The 23,024-nt window shown below is 40.7% G+C and overlaps 1 protein-coding gene across 5 annotated transcripts in view; it reads left to right on the top strand.

Annotated features, from left to right (window-relative positions):
- Positions 1–16,739, top strand: part of LOC147164998 (histone deacetylase 4-like) — a 105,054-nt gene extending 88,315 nt beyond the window's left edge. For all 5 annotated transcript variants that reach the window (XM_086091160.1, XM_086091158.1, XM_086091157.1 and 2 more), the window contains 5 exons: positions 1,207–1,325; positions 2,802–2,935; positions 10,382–10,466; positions 11,877–12,018; positions 13,254–16,739. In XM_086091160.1, the coding sequence (XP_085947286.1) occupies positions 1,207–1,325; positions 2,802–2,935; positions 10,382–10,466; positions 11,877–12,018; positions 13,254–13,293 (520 nt within the window). In that variant the 3' untranslated portion in view covers positions 13,294–16,739. The remainder of the gene's footprint in view (positions 1–1,206; positions 1,326–2,801; positions 2,936–10,381; positions 10,467–11,876; positions 12,019–13,253) is intronic.
- Positions 16,740–23,024: the final 6,285 nt, after the last annotated feature.

Genomic DNA, 23,024 nt, shown 5'->3' with positions numbered 1-23,024 from the left:
ACGGTAATTTTTGGTTATGGCTTAACTGCAAATTCATTATTTTAAGAAATGTAAAAAATTACGCAATGAATAACAGAGGACCTACGGTGGAACCCTGTGGTACTCCCCACTAACAACACTACACGCCTAAATGTCAGACACTCCCTTCCTACCCCTTTCAAAAATGCGTGCTCAGAGTCGTAGCCACTAAAAGTCTCCGTGAAGCACATGCTCGGCCCTGCGGTAACTATTTGCAAAACAAATTAAACATCAACGCTAACTTGTGGGAGAAAAGAAAACCGTTCTATGGTCTTCTTAATTTGTGCCAATTCTACGGAAACGCTAACGTTTTTAACTGCGCTTAATTGACATGAGTGAGCCTGTAGTGCGTATGTAAGCAGTGCATGTCAACAAAACCGTTGTCATTCACCACACCCGTCCGCTTTTAGAAGTATCTCCTCTACTTTACACACATGCAATTTAGAACGGCCCTCGCTTCCAAATTTTTCAAAATGACCATTTCTAGAAAGTCCTGCGGTGACTTTCACTTCCGTGCACACATGCTGCACAGACACTCAATTGCTGTGTGTGTGTGTGTGTGTGTGTGTGTGTGTGTGTGTGTGTGTGTGTGTGTGTGTGTGTGTGTGTGTGTGTGTGTGTGTGTGTGGGTGTGTGGGTGTGTGTGTGTGGGTGTGGGTGTGGGTGTGGGTGTGTGTGTGGGTGTGTGTGTGTGGGTGGTTGTTTTTTTGCTTAGAAAAAAAAAATCATTTTGAGAGCGTGTAAAGCTCTTATCGGTTCTTGGTAAATCGATCCGAGGGCTCAGCAGTCGACAGAGCTCCTTTAAACTCCCATCAAAAGAGAATATCGTACATTTTTGGAGGTCATTATTTGCTGATCCGGACTTTGTGGTTTTGATTGCACTCAGGAATGGGTGGAGTGACAGTTGTTTTCTCAGGAAAATGTTGTGTTTCTTGGAGCGCTCGCTGCTTGGCCTTGTCAGCGGCCGTATCGTTCGGCCAACCTTTTCACATCGACGCTACAAAAATAACTGCTAAATGACACGCGGCCAGAGAGGAGCAAAAGAAGAAGCGAGTCGGACCACGTCTCGCCGGCTTGCGATTTATGTTGGAGATGACCTGTTGCGACACCTGCCGTGCGTTGCGCATGTTCATGACATTTTGAGTTCACGGGACATTTCTCCATTTGCGTTGTTGTTTGTGTTTGCAGGACGGTGGTGATGCCGATAGCCCACGAGTTTGCGCCAGACGTGGTTCTGGTTTCATCTGGTTTTGACCCGGTGGATGGACATGCGCCACCTTTGGGTGGATACACACTGACTGGCAAATGTAAGTAGCAAATGAAAGCAGTTTGCTTAAAATTAGGGCTGGGTATCGATTCTAACTTCCTCAATCTATTTAATTTCCCTTCACAAGAGTTCAGTTTGATTCACTTCACTTCAATCCGATATTGATTAATTATAGAACATCAAGTCTTCTTAACTCATTTGCTCCCAAAAACGTATAAAAACGATCTATTTTAAATATTGCCATGGTCCCAAAAACATATTTCTATGTTTTTGTGGTTTTTTTTTTATACTAAAGCATACAGAAGGCTTTGATGCAGCCTCTGACCTGAAGAGGTCGCTTAAAGCAATAGTAGTTATTCCCAAAAACGGCCAGCAGATGGCAGCAGAGTATAAGAGATCAACCAGGGCTATTTTGTAAAATAAAGCTCTTTTCCCCAGTGTTTTCAACAGGTTTGTGAATAATGATGAAACTTAGCTATATTCTAATGCCAATTGCTGCAAAACGGAAACAGATACAAAGATACACTTTTTTTCCTGATGAAAGAAGAGAATCTAATCTTTGTTTTGGTAGGTTCCATGTTTTTATAGCAATAGCGCACAATATTCTGTGGGCCTTGCAAAATCTGTCAAAATAGTTGGGAGCAAAGGGGGTTGCTTCAGTGAAAATAGCTGCCAGTGAATGAGTTGAAAATCAAGGACATGATAAAAACTTCACAAACATTAGAAATTCCTAATTAAATTTGGGAAGGAATGATTTAGTGTTGTAATTACAGAGTTACACAAACATTGGCATCAGCAAGGATGAGATACAAATATTTTCATAATTCTGATTCAATAATTGTAAATATAAATAAAAAATCTTTTGAATTGTCTTAAAATAAAATGTCAGGTCTTTCATACATGAAAGAGAAGACTTTTAAATTCATGCGAACAGTAAACGTCCAGAAAACAGTAAAATACACGCACACACAAAACTTGGCCTTTGGATTTGTATTTTCTTATACATTTATGGGAAAGAGTTATTCAAATATTTGATTCATGGTTTTATGAGTCGATATCAGGCTTGAAAAAGAAAATCGATTCGATATTGATTATTCGATTTCTTAAACCCAGCCCGACTTGTCTGCAAGATGAATAATTCTGATGTCCTGCCCGTGTCATGAAAATTAGTTTTGAAAGTGACGCAACAGAAGAAATCCATGTATTGAAATTCCTCTCATGAGTCGATCACCCAGTTTAAACACAAGGCATCGTATACTGTAGCTAATTAAAATGAAACCTGCCTCATATTTTTGGCCCCTATAAATCCACAGCACACTTTTCTTCCTCTCGTGGATTGCTTCCCTTCTTTAAATCCATGCCCAGACCCCTTTTCTTTCTTTCTTTCTTTTTTTCTTTGATCAATTTCCAAAAAGGAAGTGCGAGCTTCATAGTCTACCTTTTCCCTCCCTCCCTCCATCCCTCCCTCCGCCCCTCCCTCCTCCTTCTGGTTGCTTGTCATTTCCTGTGCGTCCAGGTTTCGGCTACCTGACCAGGCAGTTGATGGCTCTGGCAGGCGGTCGGCTGGTACTCGCCCTGGAGGGGGGTCATGACCTCACAGCCATATGTGATGCGTCTGAGGCCTGCGTCTCCGCTCTGCTCGGCAATGAGGTAAGATGAGAGTCAGGCTCGCGAGGGAGGGGGGGGATAATTACTGTCGGGGGGGGGAAAAAAAAATCCTCATAAAATGCTCACCAACTGTCTTGTGTGCAAGCAACTTTTAAGTAGTCACATTAATCGTCCCACAAAAGCTGTCGTGGGCCTGATTTTAAACACGTCACTGGATAAATGATGGTCGAGAACCATTCATAAAAAGCTGTAAGTATTTTAGGTGTGTACATTTAGTTTAGCCACAAAGTAAGATGTGTGCTAGAAGCATTGAAAAACTTTAAAGGAGACACATTCGGCAAACGGTTCCCAGCTGATTTCACATTCTAATGCAGAACCAATGCTGAGTACAGTTTTTGTTACCATGACGACGGGGGAAGAACTAGAGCAGTGGTGTCAAACGTGCGGCCCGCGGGCCAGATTAGGCCCGCCAAGGGGTTTAATGCGGCCCCACGAGATGATCTTGTAAATCCAAAAAATGTCATCCCAATTCATCAGATGCCCAAAATCAAAACATACAAATTTGTCATTTCACAAGCGATTTCAGATTGAAAAAATTACAGACATAGATCAACATAAAGCAAACCTAAATGTGTTAGATACGACACACATTCAGCCACTGGCAACTCAAACACATATGACATGGATTAAAGTCCTATAACTTCATTAACACAATGCATTCTGGGAACAATACATATATGCAAAACATTACATATAACACGGAACTCATATGGGCCACGCGTTTTATTTGCATTTGTGTTTTTTTATGGAACAATATATTTAGAGCTGAACCCCACTATTTAGGGCTGGCCTGCAAATCTGTGTATAACAGACTCCAATTGTTTTTAAGTTACATACCATCAAGATTTTAGTGGTCCGACCCACTTGGTAAAATATTTTCCTCCATGTGGCCCCTGGCCTTACATGAGTTTGACACCCCTGAACTACAAGGTTGAACTGGGCGGCTTCTACTTGCAAAAATTGAGTGCCTGTAAAGAAAGTAATTTTCACTGGTGAAGGCAGCACTTCATACTTAGCTTATGCTAGTCTGTGCAGCCAACAAAAGCCTGATGCAGTTCTGCTTACCTTTTTGCTTTGACATGATAGTAGAGATTCAGAGTAGTCTGGCTGTGGCTTGACATTGACGGTCACAATTTGTCAAAATTCAGAAGGGCTCGCTCACCGACACGTTTATAGAAATTTGGCGAAAGATTTACTGGTTACTGTTACGGTTGTTTAATTTCACACTTGATGGGGACTCAACTTTTTCTATAAAAGCCATTCAAAGTCCCTTTTTTCCGTAATATGTTCTTGTTGGAGTCGGACACGGAGTGCAAGACAAGATAGAGTCCTTCACTCTGACAGGAAGTCAGCAGAGGCACAGCAGCAGGAGAAGCTTTCCAGGCAAAAGGTTAATTGTGGGAGTGTGTAGGTTGGACTGCGGATCGCAGCTTTGTGATTGATGGCACTCGACAGAATAGCGGCTCGCAGAAGCCGCCTCCACCTTTTCTTGGAGCTGACGGAGAGACTGGAGTGCTTTCTCGCAGGGGCTCGTGTTCTCCCTCTGCTCCCGATTATGTAACTAAGATCACTTCTTCTCTTGTTGAGGGACTACTGTGCTGTGGTAGAAACCCCAAATGTGGTCAATTTCAGATTTTTTCACAAATCGATGCTATTCATCTGTCTCCAGCATGATTTTTTTTTAAACGCAATTAAGAGTGTTGAAAATAGCCTGAGAAAAAATATACAAATTATTTTGGACACTTAACCCGATAAAGCCTGAATGATGAAATATATGAGAGAAAATTCAGATTCTTTATAAATAAAGTATTTTTGGTCCTTTTGGACAAGCAAAATTATCATAATTTTTTTTAAATCAATTTCCACGTATGACTTGATTTGTGTCATATTTGATACATCCAGTCACAATGCTTTAAATTCGCACATTTTATAACTGTCAAAAATATTATAATAAACAGGCGTATTAGTATTTCCCAAAATCAGAAAGAACATTTTTCCCACTACAAATAAGTATAGTTGTCTTCAAATTGCGGCGATATTGCAAGGTAACTGTAAAAGCCATCAGATGGGTGATACTGCCCTCTACTGGATTATCCGTGCAATGCATGTGTCAGATCATTTACGTCAGGGTTTTAATGGGGAAAACAAATATTATATTCATGAAATAGATGGCTCAAACTGTCTTGTATTTATTTGTAGGGTCAAACTGTCTGAGAAGTGTTCTGCGGGAGCAAAGCAGCATTATGTTGTCTCAAGATGGAAAGTCTGAATGTTGTTTTCAAACAATAGCAGAGAGAGAATGGTACATTCGAGTAAGCCTGTTCCATTAAAAATGGAGCCCTCTCTAATGTTTTTGTGCAGAAGGATATATATAAAAAAATATCTATCAATATTAAATTTTTTCTTCCATACAATGACCAATAACTTCAATCTGTTTAACAGCAATCTGAGTCAAACTCTTATGACAACCGCAGTTTGGAAGTTTGCGCTGAGGACTTTCCGAGTGAAGGACAGTCTCGTCACACACACTCGGCTGCAAAAATGACGGATTGGATGCGGGGGCCACGCGTGTAACGTTTCAGCGGCCTGCCGAGCTCCAGACGGGGCGGCGTTCTTTTGGAGGAGGCGACTTGATGAGTGCCGCGGAGAGCTGAAAATTCGAAAATAGGCGGGGAGGGCGTTGAGCGTCAATTGCCTGGGCCCTGCGGGACGCCCCGTTCGCTGGGGCACATCTGAAAGCGGTTACCCTCGCACCTCTTTCCAAGGGGGGCGGCACAGGCCTCGGGATCAGATGCGACGGGGAAATGCGCTAATCGTTTGAAGTGGAGCGTGAGGAAACCTGCGTTGAACCAAACCTGGGTTATTTCCGTCATCTTTTCTTGTCCTGTTGTTTTTTGCATCAAGGAGTTTGTGATTGCCTCTTTGGAATCTTGTTTGTTGGTTCAAAGAATGACTCGCTTTCTTGTCGGCCTCAACAAGCCGAAAACTCACCAGTTTGTGTCGTGGTGAAAATGTTCATACTGTCGGGGGACCTGAACATAATGTCTGAAAAATCACTTAGTCGTGCCCCCTGGAAAGTTTTTTTGTTTTGTTTTGAAACTGCCGCTGACACCAGCTTGAGTGGAAAAAAATGAAGACTGCATCTGTATGAGAACAAGGCACAATCCTGGACAGGACCGTGATGCTAAATTGCCAAGCATTGTTAGCCTCATAACGCAGGTGGAGCGCGGCATCGAAAACGTAAAAGGAAAGTTGAAGCGTAACCAACAGAAATGGAGTCGACGTCAACGTAATTGTCTTGACTTGCCAACTGGTGATGTCAGTCAGCCGTGGGGGGGGGGGGGGGGGGGGCACATTTAGATGCTCGGCGTTTTCATACCTGACACGCAGAACGGGCCTGAAATGTCCCTGATGGTATCAAAACAAGAAGCGAGGACCTTTATCGTAATATCAGCGAAGGTCTCGGTAATGGAAATGGAATGCGGCTGGAAAACATCAAATGGTGCATTGCAGCTCGAAGGAAAAAAAAGACCAGTGCTGGTACGGTTCTTGGATTCTTTTATTTATTTTTGTTCCTATCCTAATTGATCAATCAAACGGGGTACTGCTTTTATTTTCTTTTTTTCTTACCAACATTTCTGGGTGATTCATTATCAAACTTCCTATAACTTAGAACAGAATTGTTCAGATTCTTTTGCTCTCTTCTTTTTTATTACTATTCTATTTGTTATTACTTAGCAAAATATAGATAGATAGAAGGGTTCAGAGGAAGGAGGCCACGCCCCCTTTTTGCCGTAATGTCCAAATTCAGCGAAGCGTGTCGCTCTCCCAAGCACTACGAGTGCACCAAGTTTCATTCAAATCTGATGGTTTTGGCATGGAAACGACCTTCGTGTGGAAAATGAATCAACAACATTTCTACAAATAGTTGAGACGGTCCGCTTCTTCTTCAGGTCGGTTTTGTGGTAATATTGTTGCAGAACACGATCTCCTGCGGGTTTCAGTCAACATCTAAAACGACTGGCAAGATTAGCAAAACCTGAATTGAAAAAAAGTGTCGCAGTGAATGAGTTGCAGTTTTTGATTTCTGCAAAATTGCCAAAGCCGACCATTATTTTCAACAAATACAAATATGAGCAAAGGCATTCAACAAAGACGCAAAGACGTCTTTTTATGTCCCTATTTCAGCACCGAAACCGTGCCTGGTGACCTCTTCCCACCACCAGCCTACTTGGTCTCTGCACTCTTTTACTGCTCACCAGTGTGAGAAATATATTCCGCCTTTTATTGCCACGTTAGGACAAGCCGTGCTATAATGAGCGTTGGGTTTCTTTTGAAAGCAGCTCAAATGTACCGACAAGAAGAGCAACGACCAAATCGGCGAGCGGACTTTCCGCTTCGCGCTGCTGCCGACGTGGAGCGCGACGCTGAAGTGAAATTGCCTCTTGAGCGACGAACTGGCAACTAATTAATGATCGCCTGCAAACAGATGTCGGCCCCCCGTTTTGGACGCACGCTTGTTAGCATCGATGCGATGCACAACAGGCTAATATGCTAATTGCTAGCAGCTGTCTCTTGAGTTTGTTTTCCGCTACGGCTACAGTAAGACGCTCAAATTCACCTGTCCCCTCTCGGGGGGCCTGACTTGACCCACCGGTGGAAAAGATCACCTGGTTTGCAACGGCACACGCCACTAGCTCGCTCGCTTAGCATGACATAATCAACCGCGATTTTGGTGACTGCTAACACATGGACGCCGCCACAACAGTAAACAATGGACGCCTTGTGCGCCCTTTTCTTTTGCTGAACAAGTGGAATCTCACCTCTTTCCACTGTTTTTGTTTCAACCTCCCCCTGGAATGTTTATACCGGCCGGCGCACATTCCTCGCTCTTAGCTCGTGGCTTTCCGCAGCGTCTCACATTGCTTTGCCAGGACATCGGTCGCCGTGGCACGGAAAGCCGCGCAACGCATCGTTCGTCTTCATACCACCTCTGGATTGATGTCACCGTGGACCTTGTACGCTTCCATATCGTGTGTTTGCCATTCCTGCCAGGTGGGGGCCCCCCAGAGGACCCTGACATGAGCCATTAAAGTTTATAAGCATGGGGCCCAGCTGTCAATCACGCAGACAGACTGGGCCCCCCCAATGCCCCCCAAGCCCCCCCCCCCCCCATCCATGCGCTCGCTGAGGTGAGCCCCGCCAAAACCCCCGAGAACCCCTGACCTCGCTTTGACGGAGAGCTCAAGCGAGCGCCGTTCGTCTGCTTTTGACCGGCTGAGGGTTACGGCAAGTCGTTTGCGGAAGGCAACTTCCCGACTAAATGTTTGGAGAATTTGTTGCTGGCAAATCTCTTAAGTGGCAAATGTGAAGTTTTTTTTTTTATGCTTATACGTATATGCTGACGTAGTAACTAGGGATCATTCAATCAATCAACTCAAGGTGCTAAACAATTAAAACAGCCATAATACAATAAAAAAAAAAAAAACGTCCATTCCCACAAAAAAAATTAAAAATAAACATAGCGGGGCACAGAAAAACCATGTGAGGAAAGGCACCCAGGAAACACTGGAGCTTAAAAAAAATTAAGTAACAGTTAAAGGCTAAAAGAAAACGGAATAAAAGGCAAAAACAAAGCTCAAAAACAATATTATAAAAAGAACTGGGAACTAAGAAAAGAGATAAATTGGGTTAAAATGATAATTTCAATGGCAAACTAAAAAAGTGTCGTCTCTGTGGACTCGATGCCCTCCGGCAGGCTTTTCCATAGGTGAGGACCGAAGTGGCTAAACGCAGTTTTGGTCCTCACCTTAGGAATAGTTCGAAGGCCTCTGCAGCAACTGATAAAAGCACCTTCAAATCAATGGGATGTAACGATAATGCCAATTTGGTGATGTGGCGATATTTAAAGTGCCACAACATCGTCGTCGTCATGTCACGATATTAAAAGCAGCACATCTGTTAAAAAAGTCGGGTTGATTTCCATTTGTGCAGTTCTCGTACCCTCTGGTGGCTAATTATTTTTTTGTGCAGTTGAATTTTCACAAGGCATGTTTTGGCCCTTCTATGTTTAAAATCCACGCTAATGGTCAGATGAAGGGGAACGTAATGTGCTGGTGAAGCGAGTCCAAATGTGGAGGAATTCAACGTGTGCGTGCTTTGATGATGTCGTGTGGCGTGACTCCTCCCACACGCTATTTTCTCAAATTCAAACAACTCTTCTGACCAGGCTGAAGAACGCCGACTTGCTGCCTTTGACATCTTTGGCTCTTGCTCACCTCCGCCCAACATCAACGTCGTCTTTGTGTACGTTTTTATTTGTAATCCACTTGATGGGTTGCTAAAGGATACCGAAGTGGTGGGAAATGTTGTGTATGTGCTTGAACGCCCCAGACTGTGCGTGTATACTTTGGTGTGAGCAAGCACTTTCCGTGTGTCCTTGGGGTGCGTCACAGTACAAAGAGCATATTGTCCTTTTTTTTTTTCCCGGGGTCATAGCAAAGCAGCGCTCCAAAGTAGGTGTGGAGCTGCAGGCCGTTTTCATCGTGTGTCAGCAACTTAGTTGCTCCTCCACTCTGAAGGAGCAAAACTGCCAAGATTAAAAATAAATAAATATACAAATGAATAAAAGTGAGAATAAAAACGGATATAAAAATAGAATAAGAAAAATAATATAAAAAAATAAAATACAAATATATCCCTAAATAAATACATTTTAAAAAAAATACATAAAAAAAAAAACAAGATTCAAAAAATTTAAATAAATATAAAAATAAATGTTGAAAATGTCAAAAATACATATATAAATAGAATTGAATATCAATCAATAAATACAAATGCTCTGCTCTCACATTTATTTATTTCCTGCTGCAGACGCTCTGTCAGGTCGAAATGTTATTCAAATGAGGGGGCGGTCCTAAGCGCGTCTTGGGTCGGGCTCCGCACTTGCAAACGGCCTCGAGCGAGCGGGTCAGGGAACGAGGAAGTCTCGCCGGCTCGCATGGACGACCATCGTGTCCACTGTCAACGCAACTTGCAACTTGAGTTGCTGGACAACACGTCGAGGTGAGAGTGGACAAGATGGTCGTCCATTGCCGGACCTCGCCGTGCAAGCCGGCCCGCACGCTCGCTCGACCCTTGAAAGGCCGTTTGCAACGGCGGAGCCCGACCCAAGACGCGCTTAGGACCGCCCCCTCATTTGAATAACATTTCGACCTGACAGAGCGTCTGCAGTATGAAATAAATAAATGTGAGAGCAGAAAGTTTGCATTTATTGATTGATATTTAATTATATTTACATCTATTAAAGCAAAAGCGCGAGACCGTTAAGCGTGGTCTAAATTGTTAAATGAGCGTCCATGATGAAATGGCGAACGCCATTGCTAATGGCGGCACCGGAGTCATGCGGAGATGACGCTTTTGTTTCAGTTGGGGCTCATTCCAGATGAAGTCTTGCATCAGAGGCCGAACGACAACGCCGTCCACTCCATGGAGAAAGTTCTGGAAGCTCACAGTGAGTCCGAAAAAAAAAGAATTGCAACTTCTCACGTGGAATTGTGATGTTGTATGTGATTGCCGGACGCAGCTCGGGTTATAATAGATTTGGATTTTCCATGACAGTTGGGTTTTTTTTTAATCTCATTTGACTTTTTTTTATGCTTTTAATTAGTTTTTCAAGCATTTGTATTCATTTTTATTTTCCCACCCAATTTTTTAAAATTGTTTTTATTCGTTTTAATATAAAGTTGAGTTTTTATAGGAATTTTTTTTATCGTAATTAACTCATTCACTGCCATTGACTGCTATAGACGGCAACAATTCATTTGAACTATTTCTATTAATTTCACTTTTTTCCCACTTTTGTTGACAAGAGTATAAAAACCTAGATTATTTTTTATTGTACATTTAGAAGAGATATCAAATTTGCGATTAATCGTGAGTTAATTTTTTTTTAATTAGGGACATCAGGCGATTAAAAATGTCGGTCTCTTGAGGTGAACGGTATGGGATTTTTTCTAATAGGTTTTTGGTGAGCTAACAAATACACGCACGCACGCACATAAAAAAAAAAAAAATATATATATATATGTATTTAAAAAAAAAAAAAAAAGATCAATGATGATGACATTTCTGAATGAACAATACTGAGCTCTTTAAAAGAAAAAAAGAAAGAAAAAAAATAAATTTTAATTGAAAATGATCACGACTTCACTAGTTAACTCAAGATTAATCACAAATTTGATATCTGTTCTAAATGTACAATCATTTTTTTCTAGGTTTTCATACTCTTGTTAACAAATGTGGAAAAAAATGTGAAACTAATAGAAATATAGTTGAAATGAATTTTTTACGTCTATAGCCGTCAATGGCAGTGAATGAGTTAATCGCATGACTTCAATAGTTAACTCACGATTTACCACAAATGTTATATCTGTTCTTAATATACAATAAAATATGTTTCTAAGTTTTCACACTCTTGTTAACATAAAAGTGGGAAAATGTGAAACTAGTAACCAGAAATATGGCTCCATCTTTGAGTCATTGATAAAATAATTTCATAATAATTCATAACATTGAATTCAAGTTGTACTGTTCGAGTGTGATATTGATTTGTGTTGAGGTCATCTTTCTGCCACTAGATGGCATTCATTGCATTTGTAAGACGTTGGTGCATTTTTCTTTTTATACGAAGAGCGATCTTATCTTTAACATGAAGAAACTTGTGAAATTCTGCACATTTTTTAAATTGTAAAATACAGTCTCCACAAATGTCGGCATTATTATTGTGGGAATCCCACAGAATTGGCACAATTTCACATGAAATCCCAACTTTCGCCCACGTTCCACGCCCACTTCCATACAGCTGTCTGATCAGTGGCGCATTGATTTGCGAAGTGTGATAAAGGTGTTTGTGTGGTCGCAGGTAAGCACTGGCGCTCGCTCCAACGCTCCGCCTCCACGCTGGCCTGCTCGTTGAGCGAAACCCTCAGACGGGACGCCGACGAGGCGGAAACCGTCTCGGCGATGGCCTCGCTCTCCGTCGCCAACAAGCACTTTGGCAACAAGTACGTCGTCTCGCTTACAAATGCACTCGTTGCCCCAATTATGACGACGGTGCGAGCGTACGTTTGAACCGGTGTGATAAAGTGGACTTTTAAGTGCTGTCACAAAAGTTGTTGTTTTTTTACCTGATGACTGTTTATTAACCAGTGATTGGTGTTTATTTCATACTTTGCATTCATAGAGAGATAAAAGAAAAAAAGGGCTATTGATGTGCTAAGTTACAGATCGGTCATTGTTTTCCAAAATAAAAACAGATGTTTGCAAAGGTCTTATTTTGATTAAACACAGAAAATAATCAGTCTTCTTTCATGAAGGACGACAGAAATCCGTCAACAATTAATGATGAAATGCTGAAATCACAGGATTTGGACCATTTTCAATTCAAACCTGGCTCCAAACGATTACTCGATTACAGTGTTCCCTTGCTATAACACGGTTCACTTTTTTTGGTGCAATTTTGCATGCTTTTTTTTTTTTTTACAGTAATGTACCTTTTTTATAAAAAAAAAATATGAAGGTTTGAATATTGAGAATGTTGAAACGAGAGAAATGTGAGAACATGTAAATGCCTCGATGAGAAAAGTATAAACTGTGGTGAGGGGTTTTAGAGCCTTAAAACATTTATCACACTCTAAAAACAGTTGGGTCAAAAGTAACCCAATTATGGATCAAAAAGGGACCGATCCACTTTATGGATCAATTTGACTCAACTTTCTGGGTTGTTTTCTACAAAAATTTTGGACCCAAGTCAAGGATCTGACCAATATTTATAAGTTGTTAAGGATCGTCCATTTTTGACCCGTAGTCTGTTTGACTGTTTTTAGAGTGTAATAAATGTAAAACATAAGCTAACTACTTTGTGAATTTCATTTATTGCTGGTATTTCTTGGAACCTAACCCCAAAAAATGAGTGAACACCGTAATAAAATAGGTGTCGATTAATTATGACATCTCTAGCGGACTTGCCAACTATAGTCTTTTTTGCTAGCGATAGGAAAATGAAGCTTCATGAAGCACTTGCGATATTTTTTTCCTCCTCTAGATGGCACTCATGGTTCGAAGACGCAATGGAAATGTAATCAGTTTTCATTGCACTGGCTTTTATCGTTAAACCCCAGAGCACCATCGAGTGGAGTCAAAAAGTATCGCAAGTGCTTCATGAAGCTTCATTTTGCCGTCACTTCTACTCGCCGTGCTAACATGAGACTTGTGCTGATTTTTGGAAATTTGTGTTCAGGGTTGAAGAGGAGCCGATGGAAGAGGACGCCCTAATGTAAGGCGGCCACGTTGCCTTTCCAGCACTGAGACTTTGCGTGCCCCCCCCCCCCCCCCACACACACACACGCATCCTCAATACCACTCCCAACACTCTTGACGAGTAAATGGACGCCACACAAAGAATTTCCATGTAAATCGACCTTGATGTGTACAAATTGACGCCGCCATCGCGCAGCCTTTAGTGCCAGTACTTTTCATACACGACAGTCCACACGTTTTTTTGTTGTTGTTGTTTTTTTGTTTGTTTTTTAAAGCCAGTCAAAAATGGATCCGGTGCAGACCGTCTGTATCCTGATTTTGATCATCTGTTACTTTTGTGCGCACGTTTTCATCCGAACCCGGTGGAGGATTCTACGAATGTGATAAATGGAACATTCCTGCTTTTTTTTTCTTCTTTTTTTTTTTTGTCATTATCTGAACAAATGGAACAAAGAGATTCAATTTGGTCCCATTTTTCCAGTGTGTAATCTGGTCTGCAGGTGTTCGCATTCCAAAATGACTGACAGTGAAAGAAAAAAAACTGAGCTTGTGCCTTTTTTTTTGTTATCGTTTGAAATAATACGGATATTTCTGGATACTTGCCTTAAAAAGGAGCTCAATAAAAGGGCGTGTCTTCTTTCCAATTGGACACGACATCCGATGTGTGCGTGTTGTTGGCACGAACGTGATCGATGACCTTTTTGATCCCTGCAAAGATCCTTCGCCTTCGCCATCGCCATCTTGGAGGCAGTTCCAGGTAACGATGGCAAAATGAAGCTTCATGAAGCACTTGCGATACTTTTTGTCTCCTCTAGATGGTGCTCTTGCTTTTAAGGTAAAGGCGAGTGCAACGAAAATTGCAGTGAACCATGAGTGCCATCTAGAGGAGTAAAAAAATATCGCAAGTGCTTCATGAAGCTTCATTTTCCCTTTGCTCGTTACAAGTAGCATGCACTGTAAAAAATGTTTTAATAAGTTCCGTACACTGTGTTCCAAATTATTACTGATTTTTAACGTAAACATTTGACGGGAAAAAAAAGTCATCAACCCCATCGAGAACTTCAGTTTTTTTTTGTTTTTTTTAAAAGAACAGCCACGTAATGCCCAAAAATGACATCTTGTTTGATTGTATTTACATTTTGTGCGCATTTTGGAACACTTCAGCAAAATGTGGAAAAAAAAAAAAAAAGGGATTCATCTACATCAAATTTAAATATTGGGGAATTTATTTTAGTCATTAATTTAATGAAACTGAAACGTGCTTGATATTTGTTAGGTCGACATTGGGATTTCCTAAGAATGTTGTAAGAAGAGTTCATTTGACAAACAATTGCGGAGATTTGATTGATAATTATATAATTTCCTTCCTTCCTAAATAATTTTTCATGACAAATAATTGATTTCAATACCACTTTTGAACTCGCTACTGAACTCAATGAAAATGTCCACGATCTTGCAAATGGATCCAGATGTGCCTAATAATGTGCAACGCAGCGTTGTTAGCAGGTCTGTTCCTCAGAACTGGAATATTCCGAGAAAAGGGCGTCGCCGTGAGCGTTTTGCCATGTGAGGATGGAAAGAGTCGCTTGTGTTTATGACGAGGTGCTTTCCTTTCCCCGATATACCACCTGGGAGGTTCCAGAGGTGCAGCCGCTTCCACATCTGCTTCACAAATGTCAGCTGGTGGCGCGTGTGGCAGGTGCGAGCACATCCAATACGGTCGCCACATTTATTTATTTTTGTCATTTTTTTTCCTCGTGTAGCGTCGTCGTATGACCCGGTTTTGTTTTCTCAGCCGAGCAGTGAAGAATGTGTGGTTGTTTTTTTGTGATGCCTTGAGATAAGAGTTGAATTTGTGCCGTGACCACGCTCAGAACTAAAAATGTTTGGAATGTGTTTTGTAAAAAGATAGTAAAGACGTAATAATTTGGAAATTCTTTTTCCTTTCAATTCAATAGTCATTGTGCTGTCCCTTCTGTTGTGTGTGCCTTGACCACCTGGGGGCAGTATAATGTAGACGTGGATTGGATGCACAAGGAGATGGTCTTATCTTACAAGCAATATGGATTATTTAAAAAAAAAAAAATCTATTTTGATATTTGTCCCTCCAAAAAATCAATAACCGATGTTGATGAATTTTTTTCAAAGTTAAATATGAATGAATGAGAAAAATCGGCAATGAAGAAAAAAATATATTTTTTCCAGATTTTGAAGAGTTTAATGTCAGCCGATTAAATCGGTCAGCCAATTAATTAGCGATGGGAAAATGACGCTTCATGAAGCACTTGCGATATTTTTTGACTCCTCTCGATGCTGTTGAAAGATAAAAGCGAGTGCAAAATGAAAATCGAGTACATTTCCCTTTGATTTTTTGAACCATGAGTGCCATCTAGAGGGGTAAAGAAATATTGCAAGTGCTTCACGAAGCTTCATTTTCCCATCACTACAATTAATCAGTCGGGTTTCAGTCATTCTTTGCAGAGGATAAATACTTTTTTTGATCTGTATGCAAGTTTTGCTCCACTGTTCAAATATCTGTTTCTCAGAGAGTTAATACACCACAACGCCAACGCTAGTTTTGTTTGCCCATCTTAGGCATTTCCTATTATGTGTTAGCATTAAGCTAGCAGAACTTAAGGCAAAGTTTGACAAATCATATCTAAAAAAAAAACTAAGGTCACGCCCATCTCAAGGCAGCACTAATTAAATATAATTATTTGAAGTCTTTCGCTAATCAATCTTTTGAAATACTGTATGTAAATCTTTATTTAAATGGCGACGCGTTCCTTGTGGGAAAGCCTTTATTTGGTCCGGTGGTCTTATCTTAGACTTGGCTACTTTCCTTCCTTTCATGTCGCAAAACAAAAAGAAAAGCTGAATTGATGATTGTTAGCACCCAAATGTGGATTTTGTTGTTTGACATGAAAAATATTAATGTTCCTCCCCACAAGCCCAACGCGACCCCCCCCCCCCCTTCTTCATCTTTGCAGGGATGTTGTAACTTTTGTTTATTATTTTGTATATTTTGTTGATTGCCTTGTGTTACATTGCAAAACTGATGAGGGTCTCAAATTAACTGAGTTTTTTTTTTTTTGTGTAGCGGGAAAAGTTTCTACTTTGTATACAATTGTGTATTGTCTGTTGATAGTAGAGTTCTATATATGAGAAAGAAATGATTATATTCTATAAGGAGTATGTATAGTGTACGTTCCATGTCGTCGGCCCTTTATTGCCGTTTTGTTGTCCTTGCTTGCGTTTTCTTGTGGACTGGCAGCGATGAGCCGTTTTTGGACTCCTTCATTCCCGTCTTGCTTCACCGAGTCATGCACATATTTGTACTTTTACAAACTCTCTTCGTCTTTTCCTGTCTCTAGATTTGGATTGTAGAAGAACATGCGTTTTATATGTTACATTTTAGTCGTTCAACAAACTTGAGACTGATATTAAATCTGGATTTTACAATTCACTAACGGGTCTGACTTTGTGGTCTGCCAGTCGTTTTTTTAAACTTTCAAGACTTGACAGAAAGAAAGAGTGCTCTCTTCTTTTTCTCATAAAAAAAAAATCTAAGAAAAACTTTAAACGTGTTGGCGTTTCTCTTTCTCACCTCAAAATCTGTGCTGACGACAAATCCAAAGTGATGCAACATCGCCATCTAGGGGATCGATTAGTCATTACAGTGGTTCATTAACCTGAATTTCACAAGCAAGCTCTTCACGTTGAAAAACATGACGGATATCTTCGTCACTGGCAGTAAACGCTTGGATTCCAGTTGACGAATAAAAACGTCTACAGCATTTTTCTTTTCCACAATTTCCATCCGCTCAATTATCGAAATCTCCCAAAACCTTTTAGAGGGTGTGGTATGTCTCGTTTTCAAGAAAATGAGTCTCTTGTACAGTGAAACCAATGATGAGTGCCACTGAGGTTACCATGACGACAGGGGCGGAGATAGAAAGTTCAGCAATGCAAGCAACATCCTACTTGAGGAAGTCAAGAAAAAAGGTGATTAATACGGAAAAGGATTAGGGCCAGTGAAGAGAGAAAAAAAAGTTTGGCATTCTCAGAATTCTCTTTAACTCTTTGACTGCCAGACGTTTTCAGAAAAGGGATGCCGCCAGTGCCAGCCGATTTAAGCATTTTGACTGATTTTCAAGGTCCACAGAAAATGTTCTGTTTGGACTATGGAAACACACGTACTACCAAATGAAAGATTGGACTTTCATCTTTCATCAGAAAAAAAGAGTTTGTTTCTACCTTATTCCGTTCTTTAGTAATCAACAATAGAAAATGGTTAGTTTCATCCGATTTCGCTTGTTTTGAACTCAAATACGGAGAAATCAAGCTTTTAGTGAAACGATATTATTTCATGCATTCTAGTGAATTTGACACTTCTTTTTGTCCATGAATGATGCCACAAACACCTAAATAGTGCTTTACTTCTATAAAACACTACCACCAAGAATGAAAAAGTGTTTTTTGATAGCAAAATACGTTTATTTACATTCAACAGTGTAACAATTTGACAACAATTTGGCAAACTATTTACAAATGTGTGCAACTGTGGTGCTATTTACAAATATGTGGATGTTTCAACGACAGTTTTTCTTTTTGTAACACTCTCCTGCGTGCAAAGAGACGTAACAGCATTTGCACAACAGATTGCCTCTTCGCGTGTGCCACTTTCTTGCAGGCCGTTTTTTTCCGGGGAATAGCAAGTATATACTGCAGTCATCACGTCTAATATCAGGATCATGCTACGGTTACGTTACGGTGGTGTTACGTCTCGCTTCCCCGTGTCCTTCAGTTGCTATACCGGGTTGGTAGGAGATATTCTGATCCATTTTATCCACTCCATTCATGGTGGCATCGTAGTCCAGAAACAGTGTCTTCTCCGTGATCAGACTGTACCCGCTCCTCCGATGAATATGCATTGGACTCGGGGTACTCTTCATTGTCCGATCGAATGTCCGCTTGTGCAGCTCCGCGTTTTCCGGCCTTAGCAGCGCTAGCCGCGCTAGCCGCGCTTTGCCGATGAGGCTTACTACTTGTTCATAACAGTCACGCCAAAGCTTCCAACTTTGGCGTAGAGCTCGTTGTCATCTTCATCATCATCATCAATCTGCATTGGTCGATGCCAACTCTCCATCGCCCGATCGAATGTCCGATTGTGTAGAAGTACCCGGCCGGCTATTGTGCGCGTTTTCCGGCCTTAGCAGCGCTAGCCGCGCTAGCCGCGCGTAGCCGGTGAGGCTTACTACGTGATAGTAACAGGCCAAAGCTTCCAACTTTGGCGTAGAGCTCGTTGTCATCATCATCGTTGACATCAATGCGCTTTTTAGTATTGATTGATGCTTTCCGTCTTTGAAAAAAATGCTCAAGCGTGAGCTGCTTGTAACCGGTTGCTTGGTCTAGCCATTGTGGCTTGGATCAGCCATTGTCTCCTCAACACTCTAGCTCCGCCTCACGTCTTCTACTGACGCCCACGGTGGGCGGCCCATCCAACCTTGTGCAAAGAGAGTCATCGCTGCCCTCTAGGGGCCAAAACGAGTCTTTGACTAATCAGATCAGCCTGATTCTTTCAGCACAGCTGCCCAAGGCTTTCCTGCACCCGTTTTTGAAAAAAAAAAAAAAAACATAGGGGACATCTTTTAACGTCCTCGGCGCCCTTCCCTAGGTTTATGCTAAACGTTTTATAACGTTTATGGCAGTCAAAGAGTTAAAGTCAGAATTCTGAGGAAAAAAGTGAGAATTCTGCCAAACTTTTTTTAGATTTCTATAAAGATGACAACATAATTTTCATTCACAGCGGCAGCACTTCACAACATGTCAGATTGGTTTACTAATTGGAGTGGACACATTGCTAAACACAACCACCCATCGACTCCCAAAAACGTACGCCGCTAATCAGAAGCTAACGCTAACCTGTGCACCCAACAAAACTCAATGCAGCTCTGCTTACCTTTTGACTTTGATCCAGATTGTGTAGTGTGGTGCGACTTGAAAGTGGCAAAACTTCATCCCGCCTAGCCTCCAAATCATGGACGGATTGTGGCTCATTTTCAGAAACGCCGCAGAAGATTTTCCATAATGTTGTGATACATAATGTGTAAAAATGAGACCCCAAAGTGCGATTTGTCATGTACGACGCTGCCCCCCCCCCCCCCTTGAGCGAGAATCTTTTTCTTTTTTTTTTTTGTCCAAGCCATTGCGCGATCTTCCCAGCAGCTTTTTCACAGCGGTGCCAGTTATCATAACAGCGGCCGAATGATTTAGTTTCTCCCGCCGAGCCAAAACTAACAGCGTCTGACGAGCGTGTCTGTCTGTCTGTCCGCCGCCGTTCGTCTTTAACGCAAACCCGTGAAAAAAAGGGCAACAATCCATTTTGATATTATTTCCATTTATTACGAGGAAGTATGCTTCTTTGTGTTGGGAACCTTTTGAAGTGGAGTCCAAACAGGACCAGGAAGTGTTTTTTTAGGCTCGGACTCGACTTTGTCTGCTGATGATGAGCAGCGAGATCACGCGCTCGCTCGCTCGCTCGCTCGTTCGCTCGCTCGCTCGCCCTTCATTAGTCTGAAGTTGTGATATCTTTATGACTCCAGGGGTCACTTTGAGGATTCCTTCTTTGGGTCTGAAAGGCTTCAGCAAGAACTGCACTTTTCATTGGACTTCATGTCAGATTGGGCGAAAGACAAAGAAGAAGCAACTTCCGCCAGGTTCGGAAGTCCCGAAGCGTCGTCGGTTTCCACAGCAAGTCGCGTGAACCCGAGCAGGATTGCACTTTTGGCTACAGTGCCAAAAACTGGTCTTGTCACTGGGCTGTTTTTGGTGCACAAAAAAGTGATGAATTGATTTCAACACTTTTTCAGAGTTTATGCCGCCACAAAATATTTCACAATGGGACGTTTTGAACTCATTAAGCGGGAATCGACATTTAACTCTCCTCAGACATTCCTAAAAGTTTGACTCCTAAAAGATCTACCATGACAGCGATCATCAAACTGCCGCACTCCGGTACTAAAGGTAGCGACCTTAACTTCGAGGCGATCCAGCCACGGCGTGTTCTACGTTTAACATGAGACTTTGACCTGTTTTTTGGGGGGGGGGGGGTTTTACAAGCGAAAGCTTCCTCGTTTTAAGCGAGGGCTTTTTTTTTTTTTTTTTTTAAAGGGAAGCCTCATAAAAGTACATGGGCAGATTTTTATTTTTTTTCCAGTAAAGCCTCAATAAAATTATACGGACAGATTTATTTATTCAATTTTTTTTTAAGCAAAGCCTCAGTAAAAGTACACGACGGATTTTTTTCTTTCTTTTTTTTTTTTTAAGCGAAGTCTCTGTAAAAGTACATGACGGATTTTTTTCTTTCTTTTTTTTTTTTTAAGCGAAGTCTCTGTAAAAGTACATGACGGATTTTTAAAAAAAAAATATTTTTTTTAAGCGAAGTCTCTAAAAGTACATGGACAGATTTTTTTATTTATTAAAAAAATAAAAATAAGCGAAGCCTCGGTAAAAGTAGACGGACAGACTTTTTCGCCTCATAAAGTACTCATCGAAAATAACTCCAGGCCATTAACTCTGTGAAATAACACTTTCTCTATATATCATTTAAAATGATACTAATGGGGGTTCAAATGAACTCCCGCAAATGTAACTCTGCAATTTGAACCTTGGATTGTCAAGAAATTCCTCTTTTCTGCAATTGAGTATCATTGACCGTTAACTTGAGGGCGGCCGTCGAGTAACAGCATCAAGTAGCTCGGTCCGGGTTTCGCCACCCATCGGGGGAGGTCAAAGGTTCGAGCTTGTCTCCAAATAAACAGACGCCAATCCCTGCCGGTGGTGGAACTAACGCAAAGACAACACATTTCAAAAGCAAATACGAGCGCCTGAGCTCCTTTCAAATAAACACGCATTCCAAGCGGGCCTTTGTCTCAAGTCAGAATTAAGAAAGTAAGAGCGTCGATAGCGGCCGCCGGCTCGGCCTTTGTTAGCTCGACAGATTGTTGTAAATCATTTGAACGCGTAAAAGGCAAACCGACGAAGCGCAACCAAGTTCAATATTTGCAGTCATAATGACCAAGAAAAGACCTCAAAAGGGAAACGCTGCTCAAGCTTTATGATACCAAACGCCCCCCCCACCTCCCCCCTCCCCCACCTCCCCCCTCCCCCCTCAAAATGCTACAACGTGCTTGAGACCAGCACCTTCAGCTCAGCGTCAAGTGGGCTTTTACACAAAGAGCAATTGTAGCCAGCAGACATGAAGCATTTTGATTATGCTCTTTTTAAAAAAAAAATTTTTTATTTAAATATCCCCCCCCCCCCCCTGGCTTTTTTTCTGTATTAATAACTTGTGTGTAGTGTTCACAATTTGTTTGTGTATTCCGTTGTAATTGTTTAATAAAGTTATATGAGAAAAAAACCCCAGATCAGAAGCAAAACAAAAACAAAAAAAAGTAGCGGCCACTTCCTGGTTAAATCACTTCCTGTTGATATTAGGCCACTTCCGGGTCACTTCTTGTTGAAATCTCTTGTTCAACAGCACGGTTCTGTTTTGTGTGCTCAGTTTGAATTGGATTTTGGATTTTGAATAAAGAAAGAAAGCAATAAAAAAATAAATCTTGTTGAAACAGGTCACCACTTCCTGTTGATTTTAGGCCACTTCCGAGTCATGTCCTGTTGAAATCAAGTCAAGTCAAGAGGTCACTTCAGGTTGAAATTTCTGTGTATGGAAATGTTTGACTTGATTTGTCAAATGCCTAGATTGTTTGTAATTGTATATTTGTTCAATAAAAATAAAATAATAATAAAACGTAAAAAATTATTTCCTCATTTAACTTTATTGAACAATTTTAAACAGAACACACAAACAAATTGTGAGCACTGCACAATCACGTTAATACAGACCAAACAAACAAACAATATTCAATAATTTTTTTTTTTTAATTCTCAATCTAGTATTATTTATTATTTCTTTATTAATAGATCTCAATATAGTATTAATGCATTGCTTGCTTTCTTCCTGTTGATATTAAGCCACTTCCGGGTCACTTCCTGTCAGAAATGTAACCATAAATTCATGATATCATACGATACAAATTACATCATATTTATTGTTTTATTTAAGTCTTTTTGAAAATATTATTTTTGTCTTATTTGTTGTTTTGCATGTAAAAAAAAGCAAGAATGTGTTGATTTCGTTATATTATTTTTAGGAGTGTAAAAATGTGTGCGTTCATTTTGAGTTAACGTGTGATTAATGACTTCCCCTTACTTGGAAAGCCTGTACTGGCAGCAAACACGTCCACGTCCAAATTTAGCAATAATAAATTCAATAATAATGCATATTATTGTGGCGACTGGTGTCGAGTTGTATTTGACATTTTCTCAAGTTACTTGATGTTATTTCGATAGCTCTTAATATGAAAAGAAAAATGCAAATGAGCTGCCACCAGTGTCTTACAAATGCAATTATGCCATCTAGTGGCAGAAAAATGACCAACACAAATCAATATCACACTTATTTTTTACAGTACACTACATTTTTTTAATTTTAAATGAATTTTATGAATTATGTATCAATGACTAAAAGATGCAGTCATATCTCTTAGTTTAACCATTTTTCCACTTTTATGTTAAGAGTATGACAACTTTGTAAAAAAAATATATATATATATTTAGAACACATACAATTTGCGGTTGATCGTGAGTTAACTATTGAAGTCATGCGATTAATTACGATTAAGAATTG

This window comes from Leptonotus elevatus, chromosome 12, assembly GCF_054856555.1.
Source record: "Leptonotus elevatus isolate MCC_2025b chromosome 12, RoL_Lele_1.0, whole genome shotgun sequence".
Taxonomy (NCBI): domain Eukaryota; kingdom Metazoa; phylum Chordata; class Actinopteri; order Syngnathiformes; family Syngnathidae; genus Leptonotus; species Leptonotus elevatus.
The sequence above is the reverse complement of the archived record's forward strand: the minus strand, read 5'-3'. Positions and strand labels throughout refer to the sequence as shown.